The sequence below is a fragment of the Zingiber officinale genome, chromosome 3A (genome assembly GCF_018446385.1).
Source record: "Zingiber officinale cultivar Zhangliang chromosome 3A, Zo_v1.1, whole genome shotgun sequence".
Taxonomy (NCBI): Eukaryota; Viridiplantae; Streptophyta; class Magnoliopsida; order Zingiberales; family Zingiberaceae; genus Zingiber; species Zingiber officinale.
Window position 1 is genome coordinate 39466867 of NC_055990.1, and position 19546 is coordinate 39486412.

At 37.0% G+C, this 19546-nt stretch overlaps 1 protein-coding gene across 1 annotated transcript; it reads left to right on the forward strand.

Moving 5' to 3' along the window:
* The first annotated feature begins 6144 nt into the window (after positions 1 to 6144).
* On the forward strand, positions 6145 to 17120 carry LOC122051768 (protein arginine N-methyltransferase 5-like). Its single transcript, XM_042613041.1, has 24 exons — positions 6145 to 6459; positions 6545 to 6726; positions 7873 to 7987; positions 8498 to 8607; positions 9819 to 9905; positions 10003 to 10074; positions 10358 to 10449; positions 10546 to 10621; positions 10711 to 10797; positions 11029 to 11119; positions 11221 to 11315; positions 11386 to 11421; positions 11511 to 11579; positions 11956 to 12024; positions 12157 to 12210; positions 14882 to 14956; positions 15431 to 15523; positions 15596 to 15699; positions 15800 to 15848; positions 15926 to 16012; positions 16191 to 16293; positions 16359 to 16446; positions 16540 to 16633; positions 16727 to 17120. Exons 2-24 carry the CDS (start codon positions 6592 to 6594, stop codon positions 16808 to 16810), a joined length of 1965 nt encoding a protein of 654 aa, XP_042468975.1. The 5' UTR covers positions 6145 to 6459; positions 6545 to 6591; the 3' UTR covers positions 16811 to 17120.
* The last annotated feature ends 2426 nt before the right edge of the window (positions 17121 to 19546 follow it).

Genomic DNA, 19546 nt, shown 5'->3' on the forward strand with positions numbered 1-19546 from the left:
ACATGATGTACCAACATGTCATAGGTGACCGGATGTTGGTTTAGGGGGCTTTGGACTTGATTTTGGGCAAAATCAAGGAGCTGGATCGATCAGCCGATCGATTGGCTCATGCCCAATCGATCGGCCGATCGATTGGGTGAGTCCCCGCGACAAGCTTCCTCCCAATCGATCGGTGGATCAATTGGGAGAGGCTCGCAATCGCACAGAACAGCGCTGGATCGATCAACCGATCGATCCAGAGCTCCCAATCGATCGGGCGATCGATTGGGAGGTGTGATTATGCGCAATAAGCCCTGGATCGATCGGTGAATCGATCCAAGCGTTTCCCGAGAGCACAGAGGCGCTCTGGATCGATCGACCGATCGATCCAAAGCCTCCCCGATCAATTGGGAGCAATCCAATCGATCGAGATCCGACCGTTGGCGCTGGATAAAGCCGTTGGCATGCGATTCCTTCGCCATCGCTCGCACTGTTCACTCCCGATCTACACAGCGATTTTCGAGGGTTCTTCTCCAAAGCTCACCGCCAGTTCTTGAAGCTTCTTGGAGCAGCGTTTCCAAGGTCAAGAGGCATCCCAAGCAAGAGAAAGAAGCTAGCTAGGGTTTATTGTACACAATCTTGTAAGATTTACTTGTATTTGCTTCTTCTTCTCTTCTTGTTTGTTGTGTGAGTTTGTAAAGGCTTCTCCGCCTTCGGTAGTTACTGTAGAGGAGTGTTTTCATAGTGGAGAGTGCTTGTGTGTGTGGATCCTTGGATTAGTCACCTCATCTTGAGGTGGATACCAAGTAAATCCTTTGTGTTAGCGTTGTATGTCTTGTTTCTTGTATTTCCGCTGCATATCATTGAAGAAACAAGCAACGAAGAGCACAAGGATTGTGACGAGCTATTCATCCACCCCTCTAGCTCCATTTTCGGTCCCAACAGTTTGATGTACTTGATGAGTTGTACTCGACCAGACTTGGCCTACGCAGTAAGAAAACTGAGTAGATACACGAGTAATCCCGGTGTTGAGCACTGGAAAGGGATAATAAGAGTACTGAGGTACTTGCGGTATACTCGTAAATATGGACTGCATTATACGAGAAATCCTACTGTGATCGAAGGATACAACGATGCAAGTTGGATATCTGATATAAAAGATTCTAAGTCTACGAGTGGATATGTCTTCACTCTAGCAGGTGCAGTCATTTCCTGAAAATCTTCTAAGCAAACCGTAATAACCAGATCCACGATGGAATCTGAGTTTGTAGCTCTTGACAAGTGCGGTGAAGAGGCTAAATGGCTACGACAATTCTTAGAAGATATTCCACGATGGCCGAAACCAGTGCCGGCGATTTGCATACATTGCGATAGTCAATCAGCAATCGGTCGGGCACAGAGCGATCTGTATAATGATAAGGCTAGACATATACGTCATAGACACAATACCATTAGACAACTACTCTCAACTGGAGTTATCACTATTGACTATGTGAAGTCAAAGGATAACCTAGCGGATCTACTAACCAAGGGATTAAATCGAGAGTTAGTTGCAAGCTCATCACAGGGAATGTGATTGATGTCGTTGTCAGCGATCAGTGCAGAGGACACCCAACCTATGCTGACTAGAGATCCCAAAAACTAGGTTCAAAGAGATAACTAATCTGCACTGACTAGACACACTGTGGGGGGTAGCCCAATGAAACAGTGACTAGACGAGGGTAAGCCGATGGACTTTTAATGATCAAAAAGAGTAGATGGAACTCTTGAGGGATCACCTATGTGAGAAAGAAGTGGGGTCGCTTCGAAGAGAATTGGAGGCACAGTTCTTAGAGCTTCTCACAGAACCAGGCGTGTTCATGGCCAAGAACGAACACACTCATGAGAACTGAGTTGTATCAGGGAGAGTCCTGGGTGAGATTTGTCACTGCTTACACAGACGACAGTATAGTTCAAAGACATCGTGTCTACTCTCAGCTAGTAAGCAATCAGATCTTCACAAGGGAAGGTTCAAAGGGTAAAACATACCTATCCTATACTTGACTCGACTGCTGAATGCTATCATATACCCTATCTCCATTCATGTGAGGGATTGTTGAATAAATGTGAATGGAGAAGAGGTGGAAGAGAAGAAGCTCTATTGTGCATGGGACTTTAGTCCCACATTGGGAGTTTATTGGCATCTTTGTTAGTTTATATTAATTTACATACATTGAGGATGTGAACAAATATATGGGGAGAGACTCTCTCTCACGCGTGGGTGCGCAAGGGGGGTGCAAATCCAGGGCCCGAATTGTACTGAGCCAAGTTGACTCATATGCGAGCGCGACCTGCGCACACGAATGCCAGACCGGTTGGGGCAAAATTTTCCCAAGAGAAACAACCAATATTTTGCCACGTACACAGCAACACCGACCCTCTTCTTCCTCCACCGATAGCATTCGGGTGCACTCAGTTCGCCGTGATCCCCAGTGCTTGGTTGGATTCACGGTCGACCGTTGTATCCTGGGAAACAGACGACTCGAGAAGGCCTCGAAGCATAGCCGGAGGTGGGCGAATTTGTTTTAAGGAAACTGCGGATCTCGTAGGCCTCGGTTAGCTCGCCCTGCCCGACCGGCCTACTACATCAGCTCAGCCGATCTACTACATCAGCTCGACCTGTCGGTATATCCCGATCGGTTTGCTTCATCAGCCCGCCCGCCCGACCGATCTGCTTCTTCGCCCGACCGGTCTTCTTCTCCCGACTGATCACCAGCCCGCCCGGTCTGTCTCTCCAGCCCGACCGACCGATCTGCTTCTCCCAATTGACCTCTTTGCTCGGCTTGTCGCTGAGCGCCCGATCAACTTTCTGCTTCGGTCAACCTGTCTGCTCCGGCCGCTCTGCTCGATCTATCGTTGTTGTTCGACTGATCGACCTGTCTCACTCGCCCGACCAGCCACTCTGCTCGCCCGGTCGACACTTGGATAAAAATCAGCTCCTGCTAGTAGCCTGAGATTATCTGCTCAGGTCAACTCTATTGTAAGTTGAATTTAACTTCCGTGTAATTTTAAATTCAGCTAAATTCTCAAAATCTCCAGCTACAGATTGTTTGGGTCCAACAATGATTTCCTTGTAGATTGTTTAGTTGTTTACATTGAGTGAGAGTTTGTCGATTCAATAGATGTCGAATTTATAATAGATGAATTTGATGAGAAGTATCAATAAACTTGATTAATTATATTTTTAGTGTGTTGTATGATTATTCTTTTTATATTTTTTTTTATCTATTTTATTTATTTTTTTAATTATTTATTTTTATATTTGGTTGAAATATTATCATAATATGAAAGATTTGTTATATAATACGATGTATTAATTTTTTTTAATGAATAGTTTTTTTATATAAAAAAATAATTTATTTTAAATTTAACTTGTCTGAAATAAAATCCTAGCTTCATGGTTGGTTATTTTGATTTTTTGTTTTTTTTGATAATTTATTGAAACATGCGGTCGCGGAATAGATAGGTGAAGTGTTTGCCCGTCGTCATTTGCACATTTCTGTCAATTATTTTTTCTTAAGTAAAAACAGCCACTTGTTAATTGTTTCCTATATGAAACCAATTACTTGATCTTCCACTTCATAGTAGTGAAAGAATAGAGAGAATTGTGTGAAACCGATGACTAGCTTTGTAAGATCCGTATTGTAGTTTTTTTTTAATTATTAAATAATTGAGAATTGAGAGGATTTTAATAGTCGGCAAAGGATTTTTCTTAAATATTATCCATAAAAATTAAATGAGAATGGACGAAGATTCATGGTTTATGTAACTAATTTTTTATTGATGTAACTAATTTTTTATTGATTTAGTTGGTTAGAGAAAAGGAAGAGGGATTTTTTATCTGCTCTATTGATTAGAGGAATTTAATATCTCTATTAGTATAATCATGCACACGTGTTGTAATGCTAGAGAATCCCAACAACAAACTATTATAACGGGCTTCCTTATGAAAAAAATTATTTTAATTTAATATTATACTTGTCTTAGTAAAAAAAACTAAGAAAAACATATTTTTTAACATCATCGGCATAAAATATTTATAGAATCTTCTTTGATCATAGTGTTGTCAATTCTAAGATATGGGACTAAAGAAAACTATATTTTTTTATATAAAACAACAAAAGAAAATTAATGATGAGAAAAATTTATAATAATACGCTATAGCTGAGTCTCGAACTCTAGATCACTGATTGTTTCACTTGTGGAATTACTAATAAATCTTGGAATTATTTTTAGTGTGAATAAAAAAAAGGACATTAACGTAAATGCATTTTAGGCTTCACCAAAGTTAGTTAGTAAAGGGAGGGAGGTTTTTAATAAAATAGTAAGATTTGTTAAAAAGATGAGGATTATTGAATCCCTTCAATCATTGCCCCTGGTCCAAATATAGATAAGACAGGCGGGATCAGAGGATCCCGCCCGTAGAAAAAGGTGTGATTTATTTGATTTCAATTTAATTAGTTCGGCCTATTAAATTTTAAACGGATTGCTTAGCGACCGGACTGTAAGAGAAAGTGAGATTTTTAAATTTACGGTAAAGGATTTTTCCTAAATATTATCCATAGAAATCAAATGAGAGTAAACGAAGATTCATGGTTCATGTAACTAATTTTTTATCGATTTAGTTAGTTAGAAAAAATGAATAGAGATTTTCTGATCTGCTGTATTAACTAGAGGGACTCAATGGTCCCTATCTACTAAACATATGAGGATATTATTAAATCTTTTCAATCATTGCCCCTGGTCCATCCGAGAATTGTGTGAAGCCAGTGACAAGCTTTGTAAGATCCGTATTGTAGTTTTTTTTAATTATTAAATAATTAAGAGAATATTAATAATCGGTAAAGGATTTTTCCTAAATACTACCCATAGAAATCAAATGAGAGTAAACGAAGACTCACGATTCACGTAACTAATTTTTTATCAATTTAGTTAATTAGAAAAAAGGAATAGGGATTTTCTGATCCGCTGTATTGATTAAAGGGATTCAATGACCCCTATCTATAAACAGATGAAGATTATTAAATCTCTTCAATCATTGCCCTAGCCCATCCGAGAATTGTGTGAAACCAGTGACAAGCTTTGTAAGATCCGTATTACAGTTTTTTGTAATTATTAAATAGTTGAGAGAATATTAATATTGGTAAAGGATTTTTCCTAAATACTACACAGAGAAATCAAATGAGAGTGGACGAAGATTCATGATTCATATAACTAATTTTTTATCAATTTAGTTGGTCAGAAAAAAGGAACAGAGATTTTCTGATCCGCTGTATTGATTAGAGGATTTAATGATCCCTATTGACTAAACAGATGAGGATTATTGAATCCTTTCAATCATTGTCCTTGGTCCATCCGAGAATTGTGTAAAATCAATGACTAGCTTTGTAAGATCCGTATTGTATTTTTTAATTATTAAATAATTAAGAATTGAGAGAATATTAATAATCGGTAAAGGATTTTTCCTAAATACTATCCATAGAAATCAAATGAGAATCGACGAAGATTCACGGTTCATGTAACTAATTTTTTATCAATTTAGTTGGTTAGAAAAGGAACAGAAATTTTTTGATCCAATGTATTGATTAGAGGAGGATTCATCTCTATTAACCAATTATTTTATATTATGGCAAAAGTCGAATACATTCATCCTCAGTGCCCCCGTCAATTCGTCTCAGGACCAACACAGATGAGATAAATCACGGGCGGCTACTAGTCTTTGGAATAGTGACTAACACATAAGAGAGGTATTTAGTTCAATTTTATCGAGATTCAAACTTCAAATCTCATTATAATAATATCTCATGCACTAATCATTAGACCATCCGAAAGGATGATCCACTTTGGACTGTAAATTACTGTATGGAGGATTGGCTGAGAAAAAGGTGTGATTTATTTGATTTTAATTTAATCAGTTCGGTCTACTGAATTTTAAACGGATTGCTCAGCGACCGGACTGGAAGAGAAAATGAGATTTTTAAATTTGTGGGTGTATTTCTGGAATTTGGGACGAGAGGTCTTACCTGGAGTTTCTGAAAATGGGTCGAGTATGTTAGAAAATTACCTTTAAAGTGAATTAAGAAAATTATAAAACTATATATGAAATTGACCCTCCGCAATTATATAAATCGACGGGTTCTTCGGCGTTGAGCGCGAGGTGAAACCCTGCTTAAACCCTATTCCTCGCCGCCTCGCTGTTCTCCTCCTCGCTCCTCGGAGTTTGGTGGCGAAAGGAAGCGTCTTGTGTCCTTCTTGTCGGGATCTTTCTCTGGATTCTTTGTAGCCGCCCTTGGAGTCGTTGCTAGTCGACGAGGTGCTTGTACGGCGGTTCCTGGATCCTCTTTCTTCCGCTTAGATTTGTGGTCGGAATTGAGCTGAAGCCCTCTGAATTTAACTTCACTAGCAGCTTGTACTAAAAAAAGGAGAAAGCAATCACGTTCTGTAAGAATATCCTGTTTCTCTGCTAAGTCGTAGGAGTTTTCTCGTGCTTTCTTTACTCAGAGATCCTTACTGCCTCTTTCTTTAGAGCGCATTTTTATTCAGTGGGAGAATTCAGACTGTTTTGATTCCAAAATGCCGCTTGGGCAGAGACCGGGAGACAAAAGTGAGTCACGATATTGTGGAATTGAGACGGAATTCCATGATGATATGCCTCAGCTGCTCACTTATAGTCTTTCTGGTGGCTTCGACTTTGTAGTGGCTCCTCTGGTTAGTAACCGTCACTGTTCTATTCTTTTCTTCTCATTTTATTGCCAAGAAATAAACCTTATGCTTGAGTTTTGTGCATGGCATCATTTTTCACCTTATTTAAAAGTTTTTATATTTCTTTGAGTCTTAATAATTTGTAATTCTAGCTAAATCGCCAGTAGAAAAATAGTCAGATTAATGAGTTGCATAGTAGTTGGATGTTAGGTTTATATTAGCAGTTATCAAGCACATAGGCAGTGAAAAATTTTGGCATCCAACTTGGAGATTGAGAATTGAACCTTTCGATTGCTTTGACAGTCATGACAGTCTTTAGCAATGGGTGAATTGAATAGTTGGAGAATATTGGATACTAAGTATAGTAGTCAGATTAATGAGTTGCATAGTAGTTGGATGTTAGGTTTATATTAGCAGTTATCAAGCACATAGGCAGTGAAAAATTTTGGCATCCAACTTGGAGATTGAGAATTGAACCTTTCGATTGCTTTGACAGTCATGACAGTCTTTAGCAATGGGTGAATTGAATAGTTGGAGAATATTGGATACTAAGTATAGTGGGATTGCATGGATGAATAATTAAAATCAACGAATTAACTAAACAGTTATCATGTAACATACAAGCTTTTGCTCAAATCCAGAACCAGTGGTATATGATTCAATCTCTTTTTCCACGTTTGTTGTCTATTATATGTACTCCACTATCTCTTTGAATGCTTCATAAGTTATATTAAGTCTTTTAATTTTACAATGCATTCCTGATAAGTCAAAATTCAGTGTTGCATTCATTCAAATATTACATTTTTTGGCTTTTGCCATGAGATACAATTTAGATTGCCATAGGTGCTTCAAGATAGTTCACTGAATAAGTGAACCACTAGTTTACGTATTGGCTAGCTGTTGAAGCTCTTTTGTCTCCATTTATCAATATGCTTCTTTCTTGGTTAGACTAACAAAAACATTAAAAGATTCACAAAAGTCATTTAATGTTTAGGACATTGAGAAATGCAGTTGCTAATCTTAGTTGCTGAATTTCATAGGTCCACCTGTTTTATAGTTGTATCAAGTTAATATGGTTGGCTTTTATATATAGAATGTGTTTTTTTCCTTTGACCTGCCCTGTTTAACTTGTACTTTTAACTACTTGTTCAGGTCGACCCTAGCTATAGGCCTTCAATCAGAAATAACAATGGCGGTGCTACCATTTTACCTGTTTCAGCATCTGATTTGGTTCTTAATCCTTCTCAGTGGAGCAGTCATGTTGTTGGTATGTTTCGCTTGCAATTATTGCTCTGCTTGTGCTGTTGATATGTGTTTACGTAATTTCTTTCTATTTATTTTGATATGCTTCTAGTGTTGATGCAATTGGTGTTTAAACTAGTTTAAGAAACCCTCATTTTGTTCACCTTAAGCCAGCACTCTTTAGTTTGTAAGTTCAAAATTTTTGTACTTTTCCTTCGCTTTATCTTCTTCCTCTCCCTTCATTTCCAGTAATGCAACAGGCCAACACTGGTAAATATGTTTCAGCAGAGGTTATCATTGCTTCAAAACTGTTCCAATTAGTGGCCTAAACTAGTTCAGGAATTAGCATTTTGCACCTTGCTTGTTTGTTAATTTTGCAAGCAAAGTTAACTAATCATGGATTGCATATTTTGTTCCAGTTTGCAACTCTTTTGGCTTGTTAAGTATTATGTTATTGACTATTGCATGTTAGTACTTGACAACTGATATGCTGACTATATTTATTTGTTTCTGATAACTGAACATTTTTTGCTAGGTAAAATTAGTTCTTGGATTGATTTAGATTCAGACAATGAAGAAGTTCGATTAGATTCTGAAATTACATTGAAGCAAGAAATTGCATGGGCTTCACATCTATCGTTGCAGGTTTTCTACTCATTCCCAAATATTATTTCTTGGTGTAGGCTTTTTTACATGCTCAGATGTGCAACATTGTGCCTAATGTTCTTGTGTGTGTTTATTCTTATTATTATTTGCTTAGTACCACATGGAATTCAAATATGTTGTTGTGGGGTTAATTGACTTAGTTTGACTCTGCCTCTTTATCCTATGGTTCCTTAATAATGGTAAATATTTGTGAGCATTGCCATTTGAGTTCTTTTTTAGTACTCTCATCTTTTCACACAGAATGCACATTGAGTGCTCTGTTTAATTTGCTTCAATTTAGCAAATTGTTTGAGGATGTTTTGCTGATGAGATGTATGAACAGATTGTATTTGTCGAATTGTCTCCCTGTAACTTTTTGTTTCTGTTATCCTTTATCTTGGTGCTTTTTTTGGATCCTTGTTTTGGAATCTCCTAAAATATGTTTATATAAAAATACACTTTTTATACTCTGATAAGTTTCTTTAATTGTATCATCTAGCTGCAAATTTTAGCACTCTAAAACAATAGAGATAACTTGACTTAATTAACATGTCAATGCTCATAATGTTCTCAAACATGCCATTTTGGCCTTCATAGCCATTAACAGTGTTATGCCTTCTGCATACCTCGCGAATGCTTACGAAGGTTTTGAAGATTTTTTGCTTGGTGGGGGGGGGGGGGGGGGGGGGGGGGGTGGAAGTAAAATGGAATTTCCTAATATTTATAATTCAGAAGGTTCTCAATTCCATTTGTTTTCTTTTCCAAACCTTTTTAAGTATGCTGCATGATTCCCAATATAATTAGCTCTACTTCTTTCATATATGCTTTTAAAAGGAATGATGCCCTTGAAATTGTACTCTTTTTTTTTTTTTTTTTTTACAAAAATGCAATTTAAATCCTTTGTGGAAAATAAATTTGAGGGACAACTAGATTGCTTAAACTTTTTTGTTGGAGACTCATAGACTATTTGATCTATAAGATATGGAAATAAGGACTAAGTGGTGATAGGAGTGAAAAATGAACAATTTTACTGGGACAACAAAAGGAGATGTTGCTGCATTTCATTGAGATACTGATATCAGTTATTGCCATCCACAAAGCTCAAATGACAGAAAAATACCTTTATCAAAAATCAAATGGCTGAGACTACCAACTTGATCTGCATTCTTCAAACAATAGTTTGTTGATATACTTCCAAATCTTTGTAACAGGCTTGCATTTTACCCGCTCCTAGGAGAGGTTCCTGTGGTAATTACGCAAGATGTGTGAATCAGATCTTACAAGGAAATAACATGCAGGTTTGTTGCTTCAGCATAATTTCTTATTTTGTTCAGGGTGATGTGGTGCCTTTTATTCTTTTCTATTATTCTCTTACTTTTTTTTTTCTTTTATAAGTTGTGGCTTAGAGTACCATTGGAAAAATCTGAGATCGTGGATGGATCTACAGATGCAGATTGTGACCTTACTGTAAGTAGAGTTTCAGACACTGCCTAACTTATACTGCTTCTTTTATAGGTTGAACTATTAGACCCTATATTTCAATTCTGAATATTCATTTTCCTTCAGTGAATTACTATTCATGGGATAAGTTTAGTGTTTGCTGCTAATTCAGTCTTTTGATTAGCCACTACAACCACAACTTTTTCAAACCCATATATGCCTATCTGGATGTGGTGGTTTCACATCTGGTCTTGTAGGAAATGCAATATCTCTGCCGTCTGCTATGGTCTTAAGCTCCTTTATTTCACAGGGTGGAAGAATGCTTGATTCATGGGAATGCTGGAATACATTTAGACTGCTCTGTGAGCATCATAGTCAGCTAGGTGTAGCTCTTGATATTTTGTAAGTTGGGCTAGTTCCTTTATGTTTTTTCATACTCTATAAATTAATGCTTGATGGTTCTCAAACTTGGATGTGGTGTTGGAAACCATGGACCAGGAGTTCTCTGCCATGTAACAACTCTGTCTGGCGTTGGTTCGGAGAGCCTGTTCGAGCAGCTATTGTTCATACCAATGTGCATTCTCTCAACTTTGAATATTTAATTTGGATGCTACCTGATCTGTTTTGTTTTTACTCAAGTTCTCACTGTTTTTTTTAAATTAGTCCTTCTTGACAAATGCTAGAGGATACCCCTGTTTATCTAAGCGGCATCAGAAATTGATAACAGGATTTTTTAATCATTCTGTTCAGGTGAGTTTTTCTTTGTAGTTTTTTACTTTCTTACTACGAGACTTTCACTATTTCTTAATCCATGATTTTCTTCTGTTTTATGTTAACTGTATTTATTAAAATTTTAGTCTGCAGTTCTCATCTTGTTTTTAATTTCTTTGATTGCTGTTGCTTTTGTGCATTTGTCAACATATTCATGCAGTCTTCTTATTTCTTATTATTCTTATGGTCCTTGATTCATTGTTTTTTCAGATAGTAATTTCTGGAAGCTTACTTCACAATATTGCTGGTGATAGCGGCGATGAAGTTTTGCCCGCTATTGATGATGATAGTCCCATTGAAGGTCTGGTTTTACTCATGGCTTATTGAAGTTGTATATTACTAAATTTGTTGATTAGTTATGCCATGATTCATCTGTATACTTGATTACCTGTATTTGTTCAGCTTTACCTGCCCGGCATGAATTGAAGCCTTATCTGGACTATGTTGCATACCTCTACCAAAGATTGGATCCGCTCCCTGAGCAAGAGAGGTTTGAGGTAGTAATGATGGCATGGTTTCCTTATTGTCTGATTTATCATTGTTTGACTTATTAAGTTGCTCTTACAGCTTGGTTATAGGGACTTTTTGCAATCACCATTGCAGGTTAGTTTTGTTAGACTCTTCTATCAATCTGTTAGTTATTCTCTTTGCTAAGGGAAGTCTTATATATTAATGGCTATATTTTATTGCAGCCTCTCATGGATAATCTAGAGGCTCAAACTTATGAGACATTCGAGAAAGATGTAGTCAAGTATAGTCAGGTTTGTATTCTGAGTCCATTAGCTATGTTGTGACAAGTTGCAATGGCAACTGAATTTCTGGCATGTGTCTTCTTCAATATGACTTTAAGGCTCCTGTAATGCAGCAGAATATTTAGTAATTTATTTTTACAACATTGTATTCTTGTTGGAAACTAGTACGGACAAGTATAAGGCTGTAAAAAGATTGCTAGATGATGTGCTAGTTGCTCATTTGTGAAATATTGGTGAAAAACATGTATGCCTATGAACAAGTTATAGGATAAACTGGGAAAGCACTTTTTTTTTTCTGGTTTTTAGTTAATTCTCAATCATTTTTTCTTTCTTTTTGTTACTTTTAGCATGTGCATGATGCTAATATTGTGTGATAGCATTGCAGTATCAGAGAGCAATTTGTAAAGCATTGATTAACAGGGTCCCAGATGAGCAAGCATCAACAACAATAACGGTTAACACCTTTAATTTCCCTTTGTTACATCTGTGTCCTTGGAGGTTTTTGATAATTAATGGTCATGTCAATGCCAAAAAATCTTCCATCCCCCTTTTTATAAGCAGCTAACATGTTTTTCTCCTATAAAAGGTACTAATGGTTGTAGGAGCTGGACGAGGACCACTTGTAAGAGCATCTTTGCAGGTAATTTCTTTTTCTTTGCTGTTATAGGTATTGAGCTAATTGAGTTATTAGGCAAAATGAATTTAGTCCCTATTATTAGTTGCAGGTTTAGGGTCTGATACTGTGTCCTATATATGCCCGCATATACTGGTTATTTTATATGAATAAGGCAATCAATTTTCTTTTCTTCAAACAACATAATATCAAAGATTAAAAGTTAACCATTTAAAGTTACAGTTTTCCAAAAGAGGTATTACATTTAGGGGGAGCCGGGGAGGTGGTCTCCATCATCTTTGCTGCATGTGGCCTCCCTTCATTCTTTTCTCCCCCTTTCCTTAACTCAAGCCCTTACTGCACAAAATTATGTCGCTTCATTGAATTCTTATCTTGTTCAAGTTATCTTTTTTGCACGCCCAACAATGTGTCAAAGTCCCTCTGCACATCCAGCAATGCATCGGACTCCTGTCATGACATCTTTAGGCATTTCTTTTTGCCTCAAGCAAGCAATAGCCAACTACCTGTCCAGCTGTTCCTTCATCCTGTGAAGTCCAGCTGCTGCCACCACTTTAGGTGATCTTTGGCTTTCTTCGCCTGTTTCTCCTCCAAGCAGGCTGATCTAGTCTTATCTCCATGAGCCCTGAGAAGTCATGTGCTTCCTCTTAATGACATCTAGTGCATGCAAGTGGCAACCATGCAGAACACACGCAACTGTCCCCCAGCAACTCCCCTTGCTCTCTCTACTTGTGGATCTCGTGCAGCAACAACAAATGTAGTGATTCATCACCATAACATGTGCACCTTACCCAGTGGTAGATCTGGCCATACCTCCACTGGAACTACTGCTTTTCCACTTCCTTGATCTCTTGACAACTGCCTGCCAAACCCACCTCTCTCTCATCAGTTAGATCAAACATCTCATGTAGTTTTGGAGGTCCAAAGGTTTCTGATTCAACCTGAAAGTCCAATTCCTTTTTCTTTAATTTTAAGGTATCCATATTGTGACATTTATATGCTTATCCTTTGTATCTTTCTGCCTGTGCATAAATAGCTTTCCCAACTACATGATTGTTGTAAGTTGTGCGGTGAACACCTTTCTACTCCCAAACTTCATCTAGTCTTTCACTTCTCCTTCTATGCCCTTTTTGTCTTTGCTACTCGTATCTCACTCCTCGTGCCTTCTCAACTGTTATCTTATGCTGCTTAGTTCTTTGCTTATTGTTCTTCCAGATCTGGTTTGCTTGCATATTCTTCTTCAACTGACAGCTTGTGAGAGAATTTTTGCAGATTACAGACTCTTTGCTAGAATCTCTTCTTTTTGCTTGCTTGTTTCCAGCAACTACATTTGCTTTATGTCTAGAATATGCAAAGTGTGTTTTTTTTCCTTGCCGCTTCTTTCCAGCAATTACATCTTTGCTTCTATGATATGCAAGGGCAGAACTTTCTTCTATGAATCTAGATGTTGTCCTCTGTATCGTGTCTCCATTTGTGTTCTTTAGGATGTGTCGAAGAGGGGGAAGCTATGGCATTTGGCTTCTTTAAGATGCTTCTTGTGCTTTTGTACTCTAGTCTCTTTTGCACCTTCTTGGAACTGTTTTTCTCTTCTTTTTTTAACACACTATCCATTTCCAAGGAATACACAAATAGAGAAAAACATCATATTTTTTGTTTGTTGCTTCCAAGTTCCAACCAATTGAGCTGTTCTATTCATTTCTAATGAAAATTGGAACAAAGAAAACATCATGTTTTATCAATTTACTACTTTCAGCAAAAGTTTGAGCTGTGGTATTCATCTTTCCTTAGGATTCTCAAATGCTTTCACTGTAGCATGCACAGATTCAGAAATCCATTTTAGAGATTTGTTTTTGAGATCTCTTGTCACCCTCAGTTCACTTCATTTCTCTATTTTGTTCTTTCTTTATCTATGTGTTGACCTGAGGTAGATATCATTTGACCATGTGCTGATTTGAGATTAAAGGAATCATTGGTCTAATTCTTTGTTAACTTCTTAAGTTTTATTTCAGCTAACTTCAACTGCCATTGTAAGTTATTTTTGTTTCCATTTAGTTTTTGTGTATCCTTGCAATGATATATTAACTTCAATTTTTGAATTAATTCCCCCTTTATTGTATAATTAACGTGATTTACATTCTTTTTTTTTGCATCAATATTATTTGCTATTCCTTATTTATTCCCCAAAGCAATATTAGACTTGTTTTCGCATAACCATTTGATCAAATTTTTAATGCTAATAAATTATATGTCAAAGTTCATGAAAATCCTCTTAGCCATATGTTTTTGGACTATATCATGGAACATTTACTAGTTAAAATCTTTCTGTAAAATTTACCTTGCCATTTGGTTTAATAACAACGACCTTTCTTAGTGTTAGGTAGTTAATGTTGTTATTAGTTTTGACTAGTTTATTGGTTCAGATGTTTAAGATGGCATAAAACTTGAAGCAAGCCTCCTCTTACTCTTTCTCATTCAGGAGTATAATAGGCCAAGAGTAATGTAATCCACAAATGCCATAAAACTCAAATCAAGTCTTTTCTTACTCTATATTATTCAGGAGTAAAAGACCAGGAGCGGTCTATTCTTACTGATTTTACTGTATATATATACCTGTCGGTATTTTTTTTTTATTTGGATATTTGTGGTTTTAAAAAGTTTTTATGCATTATTCATATCATAGGCTGCAGAAGAAACAGGTCGGAAATTGAAAGTTTATGCGGTAGAGAAAAATCCCAATGCTGTCATCACACTCCATGTGAGTCCTTTTCTTTTTCTAATTCTAGGCGCAATGACTTCTCCTGAATATTATTCTATTTGTGCTGATTATTCTTAACATGATGGCTACTTGATAACTTCTCCTTTGTATTTAGCTCCTAAAATCTATAGGCCCTTCGAATTTCATGATTTATATATATAAAAAAAAGAGTTTTGACTATTTGAACAACAAAGGAATTTTTCCTTTATTTTGACCAAATATTTTTAAGTACCTATAGGAGAGGTTTCCATTCTCAGTAATATGCTCATTATGAAGTGGTGTGGTGGTGGTTAGTCGCTAAATGAGCTACCTATGGATTGTAATTATCTGCCACCTAGTCATGCACCTGGGATGCAAATGTTAAATTGGATGCTATTTCTACTAGCATTGGATGTGTTTTGTAATTTGTAGAACTAAACATGGTAAATAAGGTGATAGTTCTGAATTGTGTGGAACTCTCTGATTATCTAACAGAGCTTGGTAAAGCTGGAAGGTTGGGAAGATGCAGTCACCATAATTTCTAGTGACATGCGTTGTTGGAATGCCCCAGAAAAAGCTGATATATTGGTAAGGAGCTTTAACATTTTGGTCACTTCAGTGCTATAATAGAGTTGATAGTGATGATGTGATCCAACCTAGGTGAGTGAGTTACTGGGATCATTTGGTGATAATGAACTCTCCCCTGAATGTCTTGATGGAGCACAGAGGTTCTTGAAACCTGACGGCATTTCTATTCCGTCATCGTGAGTTCTTATTTACTCACAGCCAATGAGAATTTCTTGGTTCTAGTAGTTCTGGTATTGCATTTGATATGAGGATCTTAATTCTGGTTGTTCTCTCCAGGTATACAAGTTTTCTACAACCAGTGACAGCAACAAAACTGTATAACGATGTAAGTCTTAACAAAGCTGAAAAGGATTCATCTCTAATTTTGGTCGTGCATGTGTTTATGTAAATTTGTTTATGCAGGTGAAGTCCCATAAAGACCTTGCACATTTTGAGACTGCATATGTTGTAAAACTGCACCGTGTAGCTAGACTTGCTCCTACTCTGCCTGTGAGAACTTGCCTGCATACAACTTTTCGAACTAACGATTTTTTTTCATAAGGCAGTTGGCTGATCATTACTTGATCATTCTACTGTTATTTATGCTGCATAACTTGGTATCGAATCATATGTTCCCCTGGCTTCTATTTAACTTTTCTTCTCTGAGAAACTAGTTATACTTAATTAGGTATTTACATTTACTCACCCGGAATACTCCAATAAAGGCAATGAAAGGTATAAGAGGCTTCGATTTGAGATACCGTTGGACACTGGATCTGCTGTGGTGCATGGTAAGCTGCTAAGTTGGCTGCTCTGTAGTTTATGGAACTTTTGCTTTTGACATTCGTTTGGATAGGTTTTGCTGGTTATTTTGATGCAATTCTATATAACGACGTTCATCTTGGCATTGAACCATCCACCGTAACACCTAATATGTTTAGCTGGTACACATGATCTCTGATCCATCCCTTATGAATTGGCTAATAACATACGTATGCATAGGCTACTGATGCACAAATTTTCTTCTTCACTTCCAGGTTCCCCATATTCTTTCCTCTTCGAGAACCTCTCTATGTTCCTAGAGGGTCTACAATAGAAGTTCACTTTTGGCGGCGCTCTGGTGCTACCAAGGTCCTTCCATTGTTTAGTTTCTGTACAGGATTTGGCACATCCCATCCCATTTGTTGTTTTACTTGAGGTACCATTTTGCTCTTTCGTGTGCAGGTTTGGTACGAGTGGTGTGTGACTTCACCCTCCACTTCACCGATTCATAACAGCAACGGTCGTTCATACTGGGTCGGACTATGAGTTCTGCACACACCACTGTTATCATGTTCAACTGTGGGCTGGTTGAATGCAAAGGAGCATCCCAACCCCCGATATCCTCAATCTCACATCTGCATTTGTGCCTGAAAGGCTGAAACCAATATTGGAAGATCAAAACCAGCAAAACATTACTGAAATCTGTTAACATGATGTCTAAAAATCAGAAGTCAATCAAATTTTTTCAAAGTATTTGTTTTTTTTTGCCAGTGCTTCATTATGCTATCAATGACATGAGTTTGGATAGTGAGCAATCTGCTGAACATGTTCTTCAAAAATAGTGGTAATTGCTTCACCATTTGTCAGCCTAACAGTTTACTGTTTGTTTAGTTTGGTTGATTTTTAGTTCAATTTTCAATTGAAATGCTGTGGGTTTGGCACTTTTGTTGCATTGCAAAAACTAAGAATTTTAGTTTTTCACATTGTTTATTTATTTATTTATACTTTGAATGCAAATGCGTGTTAAAAAAACATTCTCCTTCTTGGATCAATAAACTTTCAGAACCATGTTCTGTCAGCATAAACAGTAGAGTTAGTCAACAAATGAAGAAACAGGTGGTGCAAAGGTCAGAGATTGTGGCATAAAGCAAAGATCAATCACATGAGTTTGAAAACAGTGGTCCATAAAGAATTGAAGGAGGGTGCAGAAAAACATAGGAGAATCCAATGATTGGAACAGCTAAGTCAGTTCATTTACAAGACTCAAGTGAGGAGGAAAATCAACTAGATGGAAAAGCTCAGGTGTTTGTTGTCTGCATTGCTCTTACTGGCGACAAGCCTTCTTTGCATCAGTGATTTCAGTAACTTCAGTCAAGCAAGGAAGCTGCTGTCCACCGGAGAAGGCCTTGTCGCTGTGAAAGTAGACTGGACATCGAAGCTCGGAAGGCATGCAGGGGTGAGTTTCAGGAGGATTCCACCCTCGGCCTCAAATCCATCACACAACAAGTAAGCTTTTGCACTCGAGTAAGCTCCCACTTCCTTGGATTGCTCTCGTCAATGACCTTAAAACTTAAGTTTACTTACATTTGGATAATGGATCATTTGTTCGTAAATTGAGTTTATCATTCGCGTTCTAGGTTGCCACCGACACAGAGAAGACACCTCTTGAGGGCGAGAACACTAAATTGAAATAGAAGAGATGGTGTTGCATCTGTTTAGAGATTTAACCTTAGTTGTGTGTTAACATTTTGTGTTTCTCCAACTTGCACTTAGACATGTTCTAGACTATCACAGAGCAAAACTATTTCCTATCTTTTAATAAGTCTCTCGTTGTTATTTTATAAGTCGATCAAGATTTAAAATCTCCTTATAAGTCAACCAAAATCATCTTACATTTCGAGTAAAATATGATATCACTCATCCAAGTGGCCTATTATCTTGATCCTATGATAAAATATCAGTAAATTATGAGGGGTATTTAGTTTTAGCATAATGATTCTTTGCATGAGGAGATCAAGAGCACAGATTTCTTGGACCACTTTTTTATGATAAAGGAGATGCGCCACTCGTATTTGCCGCCGGATCGTAGTCGCGATCCGGTCGCAAATTATTGTGATCCCTTCTTAGGTTCACCGTCTCATTAGATTATATTTTTTGTTCGGAGCGAACGGTCGGAGGTCGTCCGGAGGCCTCCGGTGGTGGATAAGTGGCCAGGTTACTAGGCGCCGAGCGAGAGTGTCCTCCGGGTGGCCTCCAGCCGCTGGCTCCGAACAAAAACTATAACCTGGTGGGGATGATGAACCCAAAAAAGGATCGCAACCATTGGTGATCAGATCGCAGTCACGATCCGACTGTAAATATGAATGACACATCCTTTAAACCACAACAAGTGATCCAGGAGATCCTGCCTCGGAGATCATATATCTAACCTGATATTTTGTATTTATTGAAAATTAATTTCAAAATCTATTAAAAATACTCATATCATCGCGTATCAATTGTGCTATGAGGATAAAAGTGTTGATCCATGATAGTTGATTATAATTATCCTCCTTTATATTTTGGCTACTTATACTAATAGCTATTAGTTATTCTTTATTTATTTTTTTCATTAATTTAGGGATGAGTTGACGGAGATGTTAGGTGAGCGAATCATTTTTTTTTTTTTTTTTTTTGTATGATATGATAGTTGATGAGAGGGAAAAGAGCAGAAGAAAGATATTTAATATTTAATTACTTTAACTTAGAAGAAAATTAAATATTAAAAAGAAATTATTTTAATACAAATATTAACAACTGTTCTAAAGAACGGTATAAAAATACTCTTATTGTGTTTTTTTCTTTAATCTAGATATTGAACTTTTAAATTGACTAATCTTCATCCTTAGAGATGATCAACTTGGTCCTATAAAACTTTTCGATTGATTATTAGAATAATTCGAGAAATATAGATGAGTCATAATAGATGATTTACCATTACGAATGGTTTGAATATCACAGATATATAATATATCCTGTTAGGCTTGACTATTGTTCGGAATCGATGGTTCAACTGTTCAAAACTGATGATTTAACATTCCTGGGGGTTGACCTTAATCTTAAGGATGTGTTTAGTTCAAGTCATCATCTATAACTTTGATTATGTGATTACCAAGTAATCATAACCAAAGTTATGGAGAATACAACATAACCTAATGTTGTTTGGTTCAATCATAAATAATGTAATAAAAACTTGTTTGGTTGGAGGTTTTAGTATATAACCTAATTTAACATTTACTTTAT